This window comes from Chamaea fasciata, unplaced genomic scaffold (assembly GCF_029207755.1).
Source record: "Chamaea fasciata isolate MVZ Bird 193981 ecotype frontalis unplaced genomic scaffold, bChaFas1.0.hap1 SCAF_17, whole genome shotgun sequence".
Lineage (NCBI taxonomy): Eukaryota > Metazoa > Chordata > Aves > Passeriformes > Sylviidae > Chamaea > Chamaea fasciata.
This window is the reverse complement of record NW_027094102.1, coordinates 7519551-7537914: the sequence shown is the minus strand read 5'-3', so window position 1 is coordinate 7537914 and position 18364 is coordinate 7519551. Positions and strand designations below refer to the sequence as shown.

The 18364-nt window shown below is 46.6% G+C and overlaps 1 protein-coding gene across 4 annotated transcripts; it reads right to left on the bottom strand.

Moving 5' to 3' along the window:
- Positions 1–3743: 3743 nt before the first annotated feature.
- Positions 3744–18348, bottom strand: TPX2 (TPX2 microtubule nucleation factor). Of its 4 annotated transcripts, none has more exons than XM_066199057.1 (18): positions 18246–18348; positions 13320–13472; positions 12877–13002; positions 12584–12692; positions 11954–12085; positions 11420–11470; positions 11164–11286; positions 10593–10726; positions 10130–10287; positions 9010–9181; positions 8742–8880; positions 8072–8288; positions 7749–7847; positions 6893–7069; positions 6626–6772; positions 5966–6077; positions 5124–5311; positions 3744–4676 (listed from the first exon to the last, which is right to left on the bottom strand). In XM_066199057.1, exons 2-18 carry the CDS (start codon positions 13420–13422, stop codon positions 4566–4568), a joined length of 2298 nt encoding a protein of 765 aa, XP_066055154.1. In that variant the 5' UTR covers positions 13423–13472; positions 18246–18348; the 3' UTR covers positions 3744–4565. The 4 variants fall into 4 exon arrangements, with proteins under 4 accessions (XP_066055154.1, XP_066055155.1, XP_066055156.1 ...); XM_066199058.1 differs by having other exon boundaries at positions 5124–5290; positions 18246–18347; XM_066199059.1 differs by lacking the exon at positions 11420–11470.
- Between the last annotated feature and the right edge of the window lie 16 nt (positions 18349–18364).

Below are 18364 nucleotides of genomic sequence, written 5' to 3'. Positions count from 1 at the left end.
CCTGAGGCACCCACCATCAACATCTCAATGGAAGAGCAACACTTGCTCAGTGGGACACAGCCAGGACTCCTGATCAGATATGGAGCTCTCCCACTCCAGCCTTCACAACTGGAATTTATGGCTTCAGCAAGGCCAGCTCCTTTCCATTCCATGGCAGGACCCGGAATGTGATGAGGACCAGCAGGGATAATAATGCAGTAGCAGGTACACAGCTCCAACTCACTGATGTGCTGATGCAGTTGTGTACAAGCAGAGGTTGGAGCATCACCAGCAGCCACAGCTCTTGGTGACAATGCCCAGTCCTGGCACAGGAGTGGTGATGAGTGGGAGTCCCCCACCTTGGCGTCTGTAGGGCCACAGTCAGGAATAACTGGCCAGATGCTGTGCCTGGTCAGCGGGGACTCTGCCCAACAACTGTCATCGCCACCATACAGTTTGGAATTGCCTCTCCCCTTCTCCAGTCGAGGGCTGCCAGGCACCTGGAGGGCACCAGTGTCACTTCAGGCACATACAGCCACCACTCCCATCAGCTTTTGGCTCTGCACCCTCCTGGTAAACCCCAGGTGGAAGGAGCACATCCATGCCCAGCCCATGAGCCAGAGCCATGCCCCACAGCTCCCTTGGAGCTCTTGGTGTGGTGGATGCTGGGAAAAAATTCTCCAAGGAGAGCAGGAGCAAGCATCTGGACACCAGCCAGCCTTCCTGGGATGCCTGCAATCTTCCACGCTCCCTGGGAGCAAGGCTGGTCTGGGCACAAATCCCTGGGACAAGGTGAGGAAGTAAAACCCTGGACACAGATACTGAGGAGCCATAATTGTCCAAAGGCAATGGGTGGCCACGGTTTATCATTATCACAGATAGAATTCATTTGTGGGCAGAGAGAAATAAGCTGAAATCAGGCCTTTGGGAAGAAGGAATTGTAGAATTGAAAGACAGTATCTCTTGCACCGCAGGATTTTGGATGTCTTCGTCCAAAACCACACACCCAAGGAGCAGCACAGCGCTCTGGGGCTCTGCAAACCAGCCACCACCCAGCCTTCTCAGCCTGGGCTTGGGTTTGGTTGTTTTTTTTTTTTTTTCCTGCCTTCCCATTCAGGAACTTAAGCCAGAGCCTACATTGGCTGCAGCTGGGAAACAGCCTGTCCTGGGGCTATCTGGCAGCACCTCAAGCACGCTGTTCCCTGGCGACGCCGTTGTCACAACTGCGGCAGCACACTTTAACCTTTACGCTTACCCTGGGAAGGGAGGCTCCGCGGGGCCAAAGCCGGCTCATTCCTGGGAAACCCTACACCCCGGCTAAACTGAGCGGCAGGGCAGGCTGAACAACATCCCCACCTGAATCCCAGCCATGCTGCTGAAACATAAACCAGCCAGGCTGTCTGGCTTAACTGCTTCCATCAGAACCAGGGCTTCCACCACGAGCTGCCGTCATGTCATGACAGGTGTCAGCAAGGTGATGGGGAAAGACAAGGAAAAACCCCAACATCATCAAAAGAGCATCCAGAGTGATGTGGCCACCAGCAGCAGCACCAGGGAGTACCAGGGCCTGCCCAGGTCCAGGGGTTCTTACCAGGTTCAGGCCAGGTCACACAAACAGCTGCAAAAGTTTCCCAGTGGAGACAGAAGGGAGAAGCAAAGCTGCGATTTCAGAGCATCATCAAGCCTTTTTGTAAGAATTTATTCACCAATTTGATCTTGCAACTCAACATGAAAGTCCAGGAAAACATTGGCTGCCTTCTAGTTCCAACTCTAGTCTGTGTTCAGCAAATTATTTTGATAACAAATTGAGTGCAGCTAAACTAGAAAGGGAGCAGAGGAAGATTTTGTACCCAGATCTTCCCTCCTAATCTCCTCCCACTTCTCGCTCTCAAGGCATGCACATGAAGGTGATGGGCTTTGAGTACAAAAATGTTTTTTCAAAATCCTTAGGGAAAATATAGATTTTACATCAGTTTCTCGACCTACCCTGACTCTAAAGGGAGGTGTTGGAACAGCACTTAGTTAAATCCCAGACTCTTGCTCCCATCCTGCAAATTTGTTCTCCCCAGCTGGAAAAACCACCTACCACCCTGCTGAAGGCCTTACCCCAATCCCATCCTCTCCAACATCCAACTCCTTCAGTACATGATTTTTGCACTTGGTACACTAGAGCAGTTTTCCCACCATGTCACCACTTCCCTCCTAATTAAGAGAACAGGTCCCACACCCCGGCCCGTGAGAACCTGGTGGGTGACTCCAAGCTCATACAAACACCCCAGACCCTTGGAGACACAGCTGCCTGAGGCTCCTCCTCTGCTTGCAGTGCATGGGGAATACAAGAGGCCATGTTTGGGAGAAGATGTAATGTCTTTTATTAGACCCCAATGATACCATTGGGGAAAAAATACTGCCAAGCTGTCAGGCACACAACCCCTTCCTCAAGGCAGTAGAGGCCATGTAGGGCTATCAGGGAAATCCAGCTGCTTCATCCTTCAGGGATCGGTGGCTGCTCCAGTTCCACAGCATCATGATCCTGCATGCCTTCACATTCTTCAGCAGCTCATCATCATTCCAGCTTCCCCCTGACTCATCATAAATATTTACTGCTCCTGCTACCCACAGGCTGCCTTCTCCAGAGCTGGCACTCAAGGAAAAGGCAAGAGCTCCCTGACAGCACATCTGAGGTTCTGCGATGTCCCCAGCCAGTAGCAGAGCACAAGGAACAGCTCCACCATGACAGAAATGGGGTTAAGGCAGACAGGTCAGATCCACATGGATTTTCATTTTTGAGAAGATGCTGACACGTCCCTTGTGGTTCAGCCACTCCTGCAAATTGTCACAGCAGCAGTGACAGCAGTTTTTCTGGCTGTCCTGTAACTCTCAGCTCAGTGACACAGGGCTATCAGCAAAGTCAGAAAAATGTGGCTGAAGGCAGACTGGGTGATTAGATCAAGCTTTTGGGTCAACCTCTGCCGCAGCTACATGAAGATCCTCAAAAGAAGGGAAGCAAAAGCTGAGATGTGAGCAAAATGGAGCCATGCCTGAGCTCGCGATTTCCAAGAACCCACACTGCCACCGGGTCATTCTCATTTTAGTGCCAACACACTTCCCTAAACCTCTCATTCTCCAGTTCCTTAGCTACTAACTGCACAAAACCTTTAATTTTTTTTTTTTTTTAAATCATTGTATTTCAGTGTGGGTGGCTTTTCCTCTTTTAATCCCAGCACTGAAGTTTGAGGCTGGTGCTCTTTGAAACACTCCCATAGAGACCCCAGCCGTTCTGCAATGACATCTCTTGAGCATCACACTTTTTTAGGAGAATTCCTGTAGAAACATCATCCCTTGGGTACAATAAATGTTCATCTTGGAGTCTAGGTCTCTAAGGACTTTCTTCCACTGTTACCTCTCTCAATCTCGAAGTAGAATACCAATTGCTTGATGTACTTTGGCAAGAATGAGACAGCACCTCTAACCACCCCCTTAGCTGGAGTCTAACACCAAGTTTGAACTCTTTTTCACCCAAAAATCTGAACAAAAAGCTACACACACTGGGAATACTTCTTCAACAGTATCCCAGTTCAGAGGGAATGAAAGCAAATGTTTTCCATAACCACCAAACAAGAAAGTTTGTCCAGTTAGGACAAATTAATTCTAAATTTCCCTTTCTCCCCCCCCTCTTCGAAGCAGCACAGCAGTAGCAAGCAGCCCTGCTCATGGGGGTTTCAGCAAAATATAATCGTAAGAAATCAGAGCACAATACTAAGTAAGAAATAATTATTAAAACTTTAATCTAGATGTGTCCACTCTTCACAATGCCAGCAGTTTTGTCCTCCAGCACATTTGAGCACTTGGACTATATTTAGTTCTGCTCACTGCCCAAACTGGCCAGAGATGCTGATGGCTCTGTAGCCAAGAGACCTGCACTGACAGGAGCTGGGGCAGCAGCTCACAGCAAGTCACTTGCCAGATAAATGGTTCCCCAAATAGAAGGACTTCAGCTATAAAACAGCAAGATGGTTTAATGCTCTAATATATACAAAGAACTACTTTTTAAGCGTGGGCAAGATTTATATTCGTGGTCATCTAAACATCAACAAGGAAGGCCAGGCCCACACACACTGGCTTGAAGGAACCTCACTTAACACAATTCAAGCTAAATGTAGACTAAAAGGCTAAAAAACAGACACTTGAAAATAGCACTTAGTGTACAAACACAAGACAGCTCTGCCAGACACACACAGCTGTGTGGTCAGTCTTTACCAAAAGACTCTTCTGCAGGAAAGGGCTTCAGCCCACTAGCCAGAGACAGTGAGCAGGTTAGGAATTTTTATTTAGGTACACAATATCTGTATGCAATATCAAAACCTGGTTTAGTCTCTAGAGAAGATGGGGTCTGGATACACAGCAAGGCCAAGAGGCACTGCTGAAATGCCATGGGCTCAGGTGGAGTTTAACTACTCAGTACAACAATGGAACCAAGCACAGGAGTTCTGACTGAGCAGTCATGGAAAAATAACTGCTCCCTCTCTCCTACCAAGGGAGTGGAGAGGGATGGGATCTCCCTCCAGTTATCATGTGGATGCTCATCAGCATCGGAATCTGTCTGAGAAGTTGGGAGACTTTGGCATAGTCAGTGGTTGATCACTGGGCTTCACTTCTACGCTGCGGTATTTGCGTATTGGGTTTGCCTTGTGAACCTGTGAAAAAATAAATATAAGCAAGGGCAAAACAAAGCAAATGGTTGCAGTTATGATGAAGCTGAAATTTGCAGGTGAGCTATGGATGAGGGGAAGGCAGGTATCTGCCTGAGACCACCACACCTCCCTGGGCACTGGAGTGAGGTAGTGGGAAAATGCACAGCACATTTTAGGGTTGTTGGTTTTACTAAGATCATTCTGCTTTGATAACTACACATGTGCAGCTCCAAAGCTCAGCCATCTCAGCACAGCTGCCTTCTTTGTTTGCATAGTTTTGTAGGTTTGGTTTTTTTAAACCAGTTGTGAAGTTAGTGAGTCATCAGTTTGCAAAAGGAAACCTTGAAAAGGCAGTTTTAGCACAGCTCAACTGTGACATTAGCTCCGTAAGGATATTCCCACATTCCTCTGGGTTACTTTACAGCCCTTGCTCAGAAACAGCTCACTTACCATTTCTTGTCTTAGCTTAGCAACTTCTTCCTTTTCACGCTCCTCTTGTTGCTGCCTGATCTGCTCTTCATACTTCTCCCTTAAGGCTTCTGCGTTTGCCAATCGCTTTTCAAATTCTTGCCGTTCTTTTGCTCTTCTTTCTGTTGCCAGCTCAAAGCTTTCAGGAACTACAGAACCAGAAAGGCTCTCTAAGTTTGGAAATAGAGGAGATAACATTGGTTCAAAGACAGTCAGGTAAAGCAGAGCAGTACTAATGTCAATGGAAGCCTCCCTTTGGAGAGCTTCCCCTTGGCAAGGGTGGTTAGGAGATACCTCCAGGCTTCAGGAAAAGAGAAAACTTTACTCCCAGACGTGAGCAGTGTTAATGCAGACATCACCCCGTCATGGGTGTTCTCATGGGAGGGAGCAAGCACACAATTGTTAGTACAAACAAGTTTTTGGCTGGTTTTATGCTCTACAAATCTCAGTCTACCCAAGCAGTAGATGCCTTCATCTCATTAGAAACGGGAGGGAAAGAGTGACAGCGCTGTAGAAATGCCAGCTGTCTCTGCAGGGAGCTCCTCACATTCTCAGTACCCTTATCCTAAGCTGGCACACATCAATCATCTGCCAATTGCAGCAGAGTTGCTAAATACAGCTGCCATGCCGGAGTAGGACAGGGGGGCGGAGAGGAAATCCCCCTGCTCCCAGGGGATACAAGCTGCTAGGCAATTAGTTGATTAAATGCAGGCCATTATTGGCTGTGCTGATGAAGAAGAGGCAGCAGCCAGAAAAAACATCACCTAATTGCATCAGTTCTGAGCTATCAGCCAAGCCCATGTAGCAAGTACTTGCAACTCTACCTGATAGCATCTTATGTTCCTTTTTGGGCACAAAAGGCTCCTGGTACATCACTGTGTTGGGACGAGCTTTAAAACATGCTGCCTCCTTCTGCCTTTTCAAGTCTTCTTTAAGCTGCAAGAGAAGAGAGCATGTCCAGTGCCAGGCAGAAAGAGACCATCTCCCTGTGACCCAGACTCTAGCACGTGCATCCTACACTGGAAAAGCCATGCTGACTTAAATCATTTCTATAGAAAATGATATTAAAGCCAAAAAGCAGTGTCTCTTATTGCCCAACAGTTGCTTTGCCAAAAATAGCCTGAAGAAAGTTTCAGGTGTCCACTGCAGACTTCACACGAGAAAAGCAGTATATTATTTATGTGTCAATAAATTCCTGGAGATACTCAGTAAAGGATTTCAGCTGCACAAAGCTGCTGCTTAGAAAACAACCCACAGCTGTTCATACAGTTGTGGTAAATCCCATCATTAACCACAAAGCAAGAAAAATAAAAACAAACATTGACCAATCCTTAACCCATAGCACAAGTCTCATGCCAAGTACAGAAAAATTCCTTGCTCCAACTCAGCTACTGATTCAATTCAAGGAGGACAGTTTCTGTAGTCAACCACAACTCCACCAGCTGACTTAAGTCTGGTCCTTCCCATTATCCTTTTCATCCTACCTGCTGTTTCCAGCTCTGGAGCTTGGCAGCTCCCCGTTCATCCACCTGCAGATGGAATGGTTCAGGCTGAGTTGGGGTTTTGATCTTCTTTTCTGGCAGTTTAACTTGGTCAAAGTAAGGCAGAGGCAGCGCTTTGAACTTTGGCACCTAAAATAAACAATTCCAAATATTACTTGTCCTTTCCTTGGAAGTTTAATAGACAACAGCAAATTCTGTCACACTCTTTTTACTGAAGGAGTGGAATCCAAGGTAGCATTTAATTCTTACCTCTTCCTTCTGTAGTTCTTCTATTTTTTTCTCTTTTTGTATTTGTCGTTCTCTGTCCCGGGCATCAAAAGAGAAGGGGCAAACTTCCACGTGCCTCTGCTCTGGCATTTTGGGTTTGAAGGGCACTCCATAATGTGGCATAGGATTAGCTTTGATCACAGCCACCTCCTCTTTTTCCTAAAAAGATATTAGCGTTAGGATCTGATTTTTTTACTTTTGTATAGGCTGTAATTCCTGCCAAGCAAAGCTACAAAGAGCTTTGAATGAGCTCTTTTAATAAGGGGCACAGCAGGGTCACACAAACAGTGGACACTGCAAAAATTAGGAATCCAAGAAGTACCAATTTATTGGCATCATGAACCACAGGCCTAATTCTTCCTTTTTTGAAACCACTCTCAATTCTGGTAGTCATCCAAATTAGAGTGTAATTATTTAATATCCTCTTGACAAGTGGGAAAGGAAGAAGGATGTGAAGCTTTCAGAATCCTGCTCCCGACCTCAGGGGGAAAAAAGGTCAGGTGTAATATCTGCCTTCCGTGACAGAATAGGGAAAGATGAGAAATCTGAGCAGATTTCTCAGCACTTTCCTTATTCATAGCAGCAACACTTCAAGCTCTCATCAGTGCTCTAGCATTTAAATAATTTAATTTTTAATGAGAATTCAGTCTCTGTAAAATGACTAGCAATAACCAGATTGCTTGAAGTGAATGGCACAGGCAAAGGTAACCACTGGAGGAACTGCTCACAAGAGAGAAGGAAGAGGCTTCCAGCCCCAAAGCATCCCACCCACATCCAGAGGCACAGCAGGCACTGCAGGGAGACCTGGGCCTGGCTCCAGCCTCATCACAACTGTTACCTTTTCCTCCTTTTTGCCAGACACACGGGTTCTGCTTCTCAATGTAAAGGCTGGAGACTTGGCGACTGTAAGAGGAAGTGCTTTCTTCTCTGGAACACCCTGTTCAGAAGAGCCAGTAAGGAGTTACCCAAGGCCAAGTGCCAAGAAAACACCTCAGAGAAACAACTTGACAGCAAAGGACGTACCTACTGCGGTTCTTACCTAATGACCGACACTGTTTACTAAGATCATTAAACACATAATGCAACATAGCTATGAACATTTTGAAGCTCATTGCCACCTGAGGTCCAATTCCCAAGTCTGAGTGTTATTAAACTTCTTACCACAACATCCTCCAGGATTTTTGTGGGACACGGCCTGGAATGGAATTCGAAACGCTCTTCCTCCTGCTGCTTCTTATTCTCACGCTCCTGAATCCTTTTTTCTATTTCCAGCTGAAAGCCGATGGGTTGGGTGAGCTCCTTCACAGGGGGTTTCTTGGGCAGGAGTGGTCCACCCTCAAAGATTTTGTGATTGAGTTCTCGAGCTTTGAATTTGTACCTGCGCAGGAACAATGGAGACAGTTACCAACTGTACATTGTATATTAGTGTGCAGTTCTAGCTAGCAATTCTTCCTTTACCTTCAAAACAGCAAGATTAGTAAGGGAAATTTTATAGGTTGTCTTCATAGAAATCCAAAACTTTGCCTACAGGCAAGTTTTGAAGTGCAGGCAGGCTGCATTGCTATACTGGGTTTGCTTTACTCATCACAAGGTACACTCAACCCCAGATCAGCTCTTCTAAGAGCACTTTCTTCAAAATTAATTGTTTATATTTCACCTCCCTACAATCAGAACTAAAGAAATATGAACAACCTAAAGGAATCTCAACGGTGGATGCTACTCATTCTTTTACACAAAAAGTGTATTCCAGGGAACTGACATTTTGGTATCCAAAAATATTTTCAGCATGGTACAATCATCCCCTGGAGGACTAGAGCAAGCCCTTACTTACTGTTGAATTTTCTCTATTTCCTCTGCTTCCAACTCTGCAGCAGTTTTGCAGGTGACCGGTCTCAAGCGCTGCTTTGTTCGCAGCACCGGTGTTTTGGGGTGTGTGAGCCGAGCCTTCACTGGCTTTTTTGAAACTGAGCCTACAAATTAAAGTCACAGAGATCAGCAGTTAATGGCAAGGCCTGTAACAGACACAAGCTGTTTGCTCAGAGTAGCCAAAGCATCTCTTTCTCTACCACCAAGTCTGTGGACACAGCCAGGACACTCACCTTCCTCAGATTTCCTGCTCCTCAAATGGTAACGAGGAGGTGTGCGTTTTTGGAATGCTTCTACCTGCTCGGCAAAGGACACATATTCTGTTGCAGTTTCTTCAAGTTTTCTTTTGTTTCCCTGGGACAGATTGAAAGGTTTAGGGACAGTGGGCCCCTTTGGCATTCGCACCTGGAGACAGAAAACCAGTGTCAGTATGGCCAGGAGGCTTTGATGACATTTCCTTTCCCCACTGAAGCACAGTATCTGTCTCTTCCTCTCACTGCAAAGAAGGTAACACCTCACATTAACACGACTGTTAGTAGTTGTCCTAGGTTGAAGTATATTCTATCACCATCTTCATGAACTGCTGAAACCAGGTGAGGCAGTGCTCCCTGCCTCCTCCACTCTGGCTTATCTTCTGTTAATGGGCCATCAGCACCTTTGCTACACAGCTCACAGATAACCCCCTCCTGGACTACCTCCTGTTAATGGGCCCATCAGGCCTTATCACATGACTCACCATCCCATTGTGGGATGCTCCGCCCAGAGGGAGAAACCAAGCATTCCAGCCTGGATATAAGCTGAGACTCTGAACACCAGAGGGGCGCTTACCCACTGGATTCCCAGAGGACCCGAGCTACCAGACCTTTCTACAAGATCACTGCTTCAGGAAGACCACCTCATCTGAACTGCTTCCATCACTACGCTCAGGTTGTATTCTGACTCTGTCAGTGGTCTTTTGTATTATTGCATCGATTTTATTTTACTTTCTTTCCTTTTTTTTTTCTTTTTTCCTATTAAATTGTATCTCTGACTTGAAGCCTCTCATTTGTTTTGCCTTCAAACTACTACAGTAGTCTGAACATGCACAAGTTATATTGGGAAACTGTATCAAGCAGATTAAAGCACAAAGTGGAATGACTGGAAAATCTGACATTAAAGGGCTCCTTTTTCCACGAGGTTTCTTTGGAGTCTTGTGGCAACACAGACACACAGGAAGTTTGCAGTCACATTTGCACAACACCTGCCTCTCCTGTGGTAACCTCTCTGTGGGTATCAGCCCAAGCATTGCACAAGCAGCAGGGAGCTGATGGCAAGAATCAGTGAGCTGAGTGCTGGCAACATTCTGGCTCTCACCGGAGAAGGGGGATGCTTCCTCAGTACTGCTGCAAAATCCAGCTCCTTGTATTCATTCCCAGGCTGGCTTTCCACATTCTGTTTAATTCTATTCTCCGTGCAGAAGTGGAAATCAATTGGCTTTGTTACTTGACCAACAGGTCTCTTCATGGGTTGCCCTAGAGGAAAAGAACATGTAAGGGCTGGAAGCCTTTTGCTGTGGGGTAGGATTTGTGGAAATAAAAAAGTATTTAATTTCTAAAACTAGGTAAGTTTTTAGAGAGCTCATCTTTAACTTTTCAAAACATGACATAACCCAAACACACCTGTATCCAGGCAGTTTAGAAGCTGATCTACATTAAATGGCTCCTAATATTTATTGCAAAGTCTGAAATGCTTTTTTCAAAGTTACTTGCACAGCTCTGTGCAGCACTCTCCAGCTGAGCCCAATGCAGCTTCATTTGGCAATTCAGGCAGAGCCCACCTGCTCCAGCAATAGCTGCTTTCAGAGACTCCTCGTTCTTCTTCCGCAGCTCCATAACTTCCTGCTGCAACTGCTGCATCTTTTCCAGCTCCTGCTCCTCTGTACTCTTTGGCTTGCTAGAAGGTTTGGTCCTCCTGCACAATCACATTAAAAATTAAGATATGCCTTCCTGCTTCCCTGGTTATTAGCATGATGTTAGTGCAAGGAACATGCTTATCTCCAATCTCACTGCAGGACCCTCACACATTATAAAAACATTCTCTTTAGAAGAGATCTGCTTGGGTTTTGTTTGTTCAAGAAATCTCACAGGTAGCTGCTACTCTGCAGACTTATTTGCTGTGTACACTCTCGATCCATTAGGAAGAACAAATTTTTCCTCAAAAGAAAAGCAAAAGCTTTCCTGTGCACAGGTTCAGCTGGTGAAGTACATTTCATCATAATATTGTTGCCTTGACCCAGTGTTTACTAAATGTGATACCATCACATGCTAAGTTGAAGCTGAAAACACTCAGCCAAGACTGTCACCTAAATCAACTGTGATTAGCACACTAGTCACAAGAAAGCCACGTACTTCAACATTGTTGGCGTGGAGGGCATGGTCAGTTTGCTTTTCCCTCTCCCTGGGGAGAGGTCAGAATCCTGCAGAGGCTCGCTCTTTGTGGATGCTTCTGTCACCTTCTCTCTGCTACCAGAACTAAAAGAAAACATTGTTAGGGCAAACCCCTTGAATTAACTGTGTTCTAAATAAATGACCACCTGCAGTTCTCACCACCATGCATAACATCCCAACACCTGGTGAGGTCTAAGGTATGCCAGGCTGGCCTTACCTCACCCCAGGCCCAGGTATAGACCATCCAGATTTCCCTGGTACTCTAAGGCTGCAGAAGGGAAGATGAATTACTGAGTTTTTGGAACTTTTCTGAAGAAGGAAGGCATACTGTAGATCATTAAGATAGAGTGGTGTTTCAAAGATCACACTTCAATTTCCTGACCTCAAGCTTATCACCATATGATACTTCAGTGGTTAAGTTAATTTGAGAAATATTTTTAGAGCTCTGACTCTTTCATAGCTAATGACCTCCGGATGGATAAGTTCAGACAAATATAAAGCTAACTGATAGACACTGAATAAGAAGGTGAAGAAGCCCATGCTTATTTCATTCACATCTCTACCACCACACAGAGCAATTCCTTCAGCATTTACAGTCACTTCCTGTTAATGAAACCAGTATCAGCAATCAGTTCCAGCCACCACCCCCTAACCTTCCTGTAAGAACCTTGTCAGCCAGGTGGAAACCCTTTCCAAAGAAACAATTGTATCCCTTTTCCCAGCCCTAAACAAAAGAACTTGGATGACGTACATTCTCATTTTCTTCAAGGGTGGAACATCTTCCTTATTATCCAGGGAATTGGCAATTCTCTCTGCCTTGATTCTGCCTGGCTGCTTGCGCTGCTGGGTTTTCCCTTGCTTTGAAGCCAGTTTCCTGCCTGGTCTAGAGCAGAACAGAAAGCAGAGGTGAGTTTTCCCACAGATCTGAGACGACACCAAACCTGGAGAACACTTTTTATGTCAGTGCATCCCCTAATTCCACCACACAAATCATGTTTACAACAATCCAAAAGTTTAACAATCTTTGCTATATATGAGCATGCAGAGCCCCTTGCATTCATAGCAAGAATGAGTTCTGCAGATATAAACAAAGAAACTTTATAAGCCACCTCAGTTTCAGATATCCTCACATTCCAGAAGCTCCTGGTGCTGCCGAGTCTCATTTGACAAGTATGTGAGACACTGCATTACATTTCCACCCTAGAGACTGCCCCTCCAGCTTAGCCAGCAGATCAGGTGTCCCAGTACATGATCTCCGTGTTGGAGAACTCCAGCCCCACAGGATGCCCCAAGAACAGCTAGAACTGCAGATCCTGAGAGCAAGGACCTGCTTAGTTACACCATCATCAATCATGGTACAAACTGAACACAAATATTTCACCTCTGAGGGGCCTCTGCAGGGGCAGCAGCTCTCCAGGTTGCCAAGGACCCAACGATATTCTGAGGGACCATGTTGCCCTGGGCACATTCTGCTTCACCATCGCTTTCACCTGAGAAAGGGGCAAGTGTCAGCTCATCTATAAACACATATACAGAACAACAGCAAGAAAAATGAGACCTCGCAGATAAGAGCTTATGAAGATGGCCCCATTAAATCCCAACAGAGGCCTTTCCATTTTGCCAGTGAAAAGCAGATAAAATTTATTCCCTCCCTGCCGCACCATGCCAGCTTACTCATTGCTGCTTCTTGTGATGGGACAGAAGACAGAATAACATCAGGCTTTGAAAAAGCAGGGCTGCAGTGTGAGACCTCTGCCAGATTTTCTGCAGGAGGAATATTCTCCAGATTGGCTTTTTGGTCTGTAAGGACAGAAAGACTTTCACTACAAACACTGTGAGGAATTGTTAACAATACCCCAGAATATCATTATGAGGTTAACAAAATCAAGTTACAGATGACAAAATTTAAATACAAAAAAAACCAAAAAACAAACAACCCCCCCCCCCCAAAAAAAAAAACCAAAAAAAACCAAACCCCAGAATAAAAGAAGCCCCATGCATAATGAATGATGCAGTTAACATCATGATTAATTGGCACAGAAGCCAGGTCCAAAACAAGGATCATACCACGGTGTCATCCCACGAGGAAACAACTCAAGGAGTTGGAAGCAACTTACCAAACCAGGAATCTGCATTGTGTACATCATCCTCATTCAGAGTTGCAAAATTGATGCAGATGTTTGGGACATCAAAAGAATAACGGGATTCTGGCTTAGACATCTTCACAGTCACACTGTCCCCAGGAGTCCTCTGTCTGCACTGCTACAGCCCTTTAGACAAGAACAGGGTATCAGTGGAATCATCCCCCACCTCTTTCTCTGCAGAGTTTCTAGGGACAGGCATTGGGACACCTTTGGTACATCCCCACTTCTTGCATTTCACACCTTTGGGCAGAACTCCTCATGAGCAATGCAGAGTTTTATTCTACTGCTGATATGCAAAGCTAAGGATATTTCACCACTGTTGACATCTGCAGGTTCAAAACTATCAGGAAGATCAAGTTTTGACAGGATTTTTTTTTGTACCTGTAGGTGCTAGAATTGTATTTTTTAAGAAGTATAAAGCTTTTCCAGAGAGCGATTGGTTTAAACTTCCTTCCCTCACCACACACAAAGAAGAGTTCTTACCCTTAAAGGATTTACAAAGCTGCTGAGATTCACTCCAGAGAACTGCAATGCATAGCCTCTCTCTCTGAAGGGCTACAAACAAATATTAACAACACAATGGTGCTCTTCTATAGAACAAATTCATTTTCAAAGCAGGAAGAGGGTTCTGTAGAACACTGTTACTGGGCAAACAGTCAGAAGGAGGGCAGTGTCAGGCCCTCTGGCATTCCACAGCACTAGCCCGAGGCTGGCCAGGCTATAAACAAACTGAGCACTGTGACCCATGTCAAACAGTCTCTGCAGTTAATTAATGAAGCACTGACAGCAAGAGGAGTCCCTGTGTCAACAGGTGATATTAAACTCAACGGAACAGGAATAAAGCCCAGTGACAAAGTTATAAACCCTGAATTTATAACAAAACCTTCTTGCAAAGGTGCTTTTGTGCGGCCTTGAACAGCTGTGAGGCAAAGCCCACGAGGATGTTATAAAACACTCCCCCAGGAAATCACCTGAACTTTGCTTTTAGGAACCCAAGCAATTCCAAAGCAGTATATTCCTAACCCTCAGAGCCTCAGCCCTAAACCATCTGTCTAGGCAGACCACACATGGTTCAAAACCCAGATGGGGTTCCTCAATAAATAAGAAAATGGTCAAGAGTAAAGCAAAGCAGTGTTTAGGGGGTACCATGCTGGTCACAACCACTGGCCCCCGAGGATGGGTGCACTAAGAAGCCTCCAGCTCCCCAGAGCACAGCTGTGATAGTTAAAGGCAAGAATGTCGTTAGAGAAGCACCAGCTACATGGCTGGGAAGATGTCAAGGTAGAGCCCAAAGAAGGCAAACAGAAGAACTGAAGCCAAAACCAACTGTAACTGAGCTCAAGACACGGCTGGAATCAAATGCTTTCCTACTGCCCTTAATCAAGATAGAATTTCTGTCAACACTTTAGACTTTTTTAAAAATCAAATGCGTCATCTGCATTCTCCCCTCACCCTCTCCAGTCACAGTCTGAGCACCGGGCATCGTGTTTCACAGCTACTTGTGCCCACTGCTACACTGTTTGCAGCCTTTTACTGTGTAGAGTCCGTATTCCCCAGTGTCACCACCCTCACGGCTGACCCCTTCTCTCTGTCCTCTATCCCAGAGAGAAGAGAATAGTCAGGAAAAGAAAAGGAATGTATCACTGCCTCAGTTTTATACTCTGTTTCCTGAAAGAGACGACAGGGAGATAAAAGTTATTGTGACTGAACTCCAGAAAGTCCATTTCAGTCAGATGAACTCATGGCATCCACTTCTCAAATCCCTACATATCCTCCAAGTCCTGCCTGGAACAGGACTGACGGTGAAGCAGCAGTTCACGGAGAGGCATCCTGCTCCTCCACCCACCGACAGGGGCGAGGACAGGGATCAGCCAGGAGCGCTCCAGGGATTTATCGCCCCTGTGCCCACCACAAGGCATCTGCAATCCCAACAGGCTCTGCCAAGCACAGCCTGACACCCGCTGCCCACTCCCTGCAGGCATTTTAAAACACCCGGTCATGATTTTGACAGCACAACCACATTTATCTCAATCCAAAATTCTTTCTCTCCACAGCGCCATTCATCCACCAGAAGGGAGGCGTGGAAATTTTTCCTCATTAATAGGGACGTTCCCTAATTAGCAGGCACTGCATACATTTCCCCAAGCGTGATTACAGGCACGCTGTAATCCTACACAGCTCGGCGTGGATTTAAAGCCTGACCCTGCTCTCCCCCACATCCATCACCTCCTGTGTCGACACGGGTGTCTGCAGCCAGCCAGGGAACCCTCACCCCTGTTCGGCAGGATCAGCTTTCACCTGGTTTGCAGAGCTGCTGAGGAAAGGAGGATCTAATCTTCATGCTTGCAAAAACACCCCAAATTCCTTCTGTAAAGCAGCTCTTAATTAAAACCTTCATTTTCGTTCTAGTTCTGCTCTCTCACTGACCTAAAAGTGCCTCCAGAGCAGCACAGCCATATCCACAGGGAGGAATAGGCAGTGGGTTCCTCTGGACATCAGGTTTCTTTTGAGTAACTACACTTTGGCACGTTCCAGAAGAGTGCCTTGGCATGGTTTAGATTAGTTAGCTTTGAAAAAGGATTACTCTAAATTGGAACAAGCATTCCTATCTCAGAATAAGACTGATCCAACAGCAAGTGCAATAGGTATTTTGGAATAACTTCACACCTCACTCTAGTCCAAATTAGCTTTAAAATACTGACACAATTCCATCACAGATGTGTTCAGTGTCTTTGTCTCAATGTAGTTGTGAATTTTGTGCCAACAGCACAAACTGCCTAGGCAAAGAAGCCTCTCAGCCATTCAGGCCATGGTGTTTGAGATAGGATGCAGCATTCCAAGATGAGAAATCAAGGTCAGAGAGAGAGAGAATGGAGGAGTTTGGGAGAGTAGCAAGGCCAGAAGAATAGCAATAGGGACACAAAAGGTTGCGATAGGACAAGTGATAGGACAGGCTTCAAACTAAAAGAGGAGAGATTTAGATTGGGTATTAGGGAGAAATTCTTCCCTGTTAGGGCAGTAAGGCTCTGGCAAGTTCTGCACCCACAGAAGCTGTGGCTGCCCCATCCTTGGAAGTGCTGAAGGCCAGGTTGGGCAGGGCTGGTCCAGTGGAAGGTGTCTCTGCCCAGAATGGTGATGGAACAAGATGAGCTTTAAGGTCCCTTTCAACCCAAACCAGTCAGGATCCTGAGGAAAGCAGAGAGATATGCTCTTTCTTGCCACCTTGAAATGTAGATAAGGCCCTGGTGAACTGGAGAGGATGCCTTATCACAACACACCACTGGAACTTCACAAGTCATAGATGTTACTTATGGGAAATCCTAACAGGATCAGAAAGCACAATAAACAACAACAGACACACAAGAAGGCTATTCTAAGTTACAGCAGCAGATAAATACAAAGCCAGCTGATCCACATGCCTCAGAACCCAAGACAGGCAACCAGGAATAAGCAAGAGTAGCTTCTCCAGGACTGAGGCAGCTGCATGAGAAAGTGCTCCAGCAATTCCAGGGCCTTCTGCTGAGCTTCAACACAGCTGCCACTTAAACACAGGATGCTGCACTAACCAGGCAGCTTCTTCATTGTCCTGCAACCCAGAGTATTCTGTTTTTTTTATTGGGATAGTAATCCAAAGTTCCGGGATGCTTTTCAGGGGTTAACATGTAAGTTGGAGCATTAGAAAGGGATGTAATTGCCGCTCTGAAGCTACAGCCCTGTCACCACAGCCTGGTAAGAACCATCCCACCACAAAGCCATCACCTGAACTCCCTCTGCATGATGCCAACAGCCTCAGAAAGTCACGCTTCATCCTTGCTTATCCCTGAGCAGGGTTAAGTGAACACTTACAACACAGTCTGTATCTACAGCTTCTCCCTCCTCTCTCATGCCCATAGCTCAAAGGTCAGTGGGGCTTTCCTACAGCACAAAATCGACACTGGATTCACCATCCTCCAGAACTCTGCTGTCCCATCGTTCAATGCTCAAACTGGGAGACAAAGCCTTTAACCTTTAACGCTCTCCAGGTGAGAACTGAGCCCGCAGACCACCCCGATCGACAACCATGGGAAACTTGAACTACTGGCACAGCCTTTGCTCTGCTACCGGCCCAGACCCGCCCCCATGCCCAAAAATAAACAACCCTGACATGTCGCGCTCCCTAAAAAAGATCCCACAAGTTTCAGAAGACACGAAGATGGGACATTCTAAAAATAGATGTTCAAGGAAAAGTAAATTATTTTTAGCTAGCATAACCTCAACTAATTGTTACATTAAGTTGAAGATCCACTAGTTTAAAAAGAGCCCCGCATAAAAATAGCTCCCCTAACGCTTTTTCTGTTACTTGGGCCAGATTTTGCCTGGTTTGCTTCCCTCCTTTTCCTGGGAAGCAGGATTTGGACTGAGAAGAAGTTACAGAGCTTTCATCGTGAAATACACGGCTTCATCAGATTTCGTGATTGTTTAAAGACTTAGCACTTTATTTCACTCCCGAGGCACCCACCCCACCGTAAGGCACAGGCCTGGCGCTCCGGTACCGCGATCCCGCCAGGGGAGAGGGAACCCTCCCGTCACGGCGGCTCCTGCCGCTGCCGGCCGGAGGCTCTGAGCCCGGCTGCCCCGGGGAACGAGGGCTTCGCAACCAGCCCCCGGGGCTCCGTTACGAGCCCGCCCGCCAGGCGCCGCGACAGCGGCTCCGGCCATGGGCTGAGCGGCCAAAGCCGCCTTCCGCATCCGATTCTCAGCCGAGCCCTCGGCCCCGTTAGCAATACCTGGGCTGGGAGTAGGCCCAGGGAACAGCCGCGTCAGCCACGGCCGGAGCGAACGACCAGGCATAGGAAGGGGCTGTGGGTCGGGGAAAGAAGAGTGAGGCCGGGGGTGTCCGGCCGGTACCGCCGCACTCACCTCAGCAGCGCCGCCGCCACTCCGCGCGGCGCCTCTGCCGCCGCCGTTAACGGATTTCAAACGGGGCTCCGCCGTCCAAACTCACCAATCAGCGCCTGGCACACGTCCTCGACGCGCGC

Excerpts from the sequence above, each read along its gene's own strand:
- TPX2 (XM_066199057.1), bottom strand. The coding sequence starts at position 13,422 with ATGTCTAAGCCAGAATCCCGTTATTCTTTTGATGTCCCAAACATCTGC. Across the intron at positions 7,070-7,748 it reads CTGGCAAAAAGGAGGAAAAG|GAAAAAGAGGAGGTGGCTGT; the intron begins GTAACAGTTGTG and ends ATATCTTTTTAG. Across the intron at positions 6,773-6,892 it reads AAGAACTACAGAAGGAAGAG|GTGCCAAAGTTCAAAGCGCT; the intron begins GTAAGAATTAAA and ends TGTTTATTTTAG.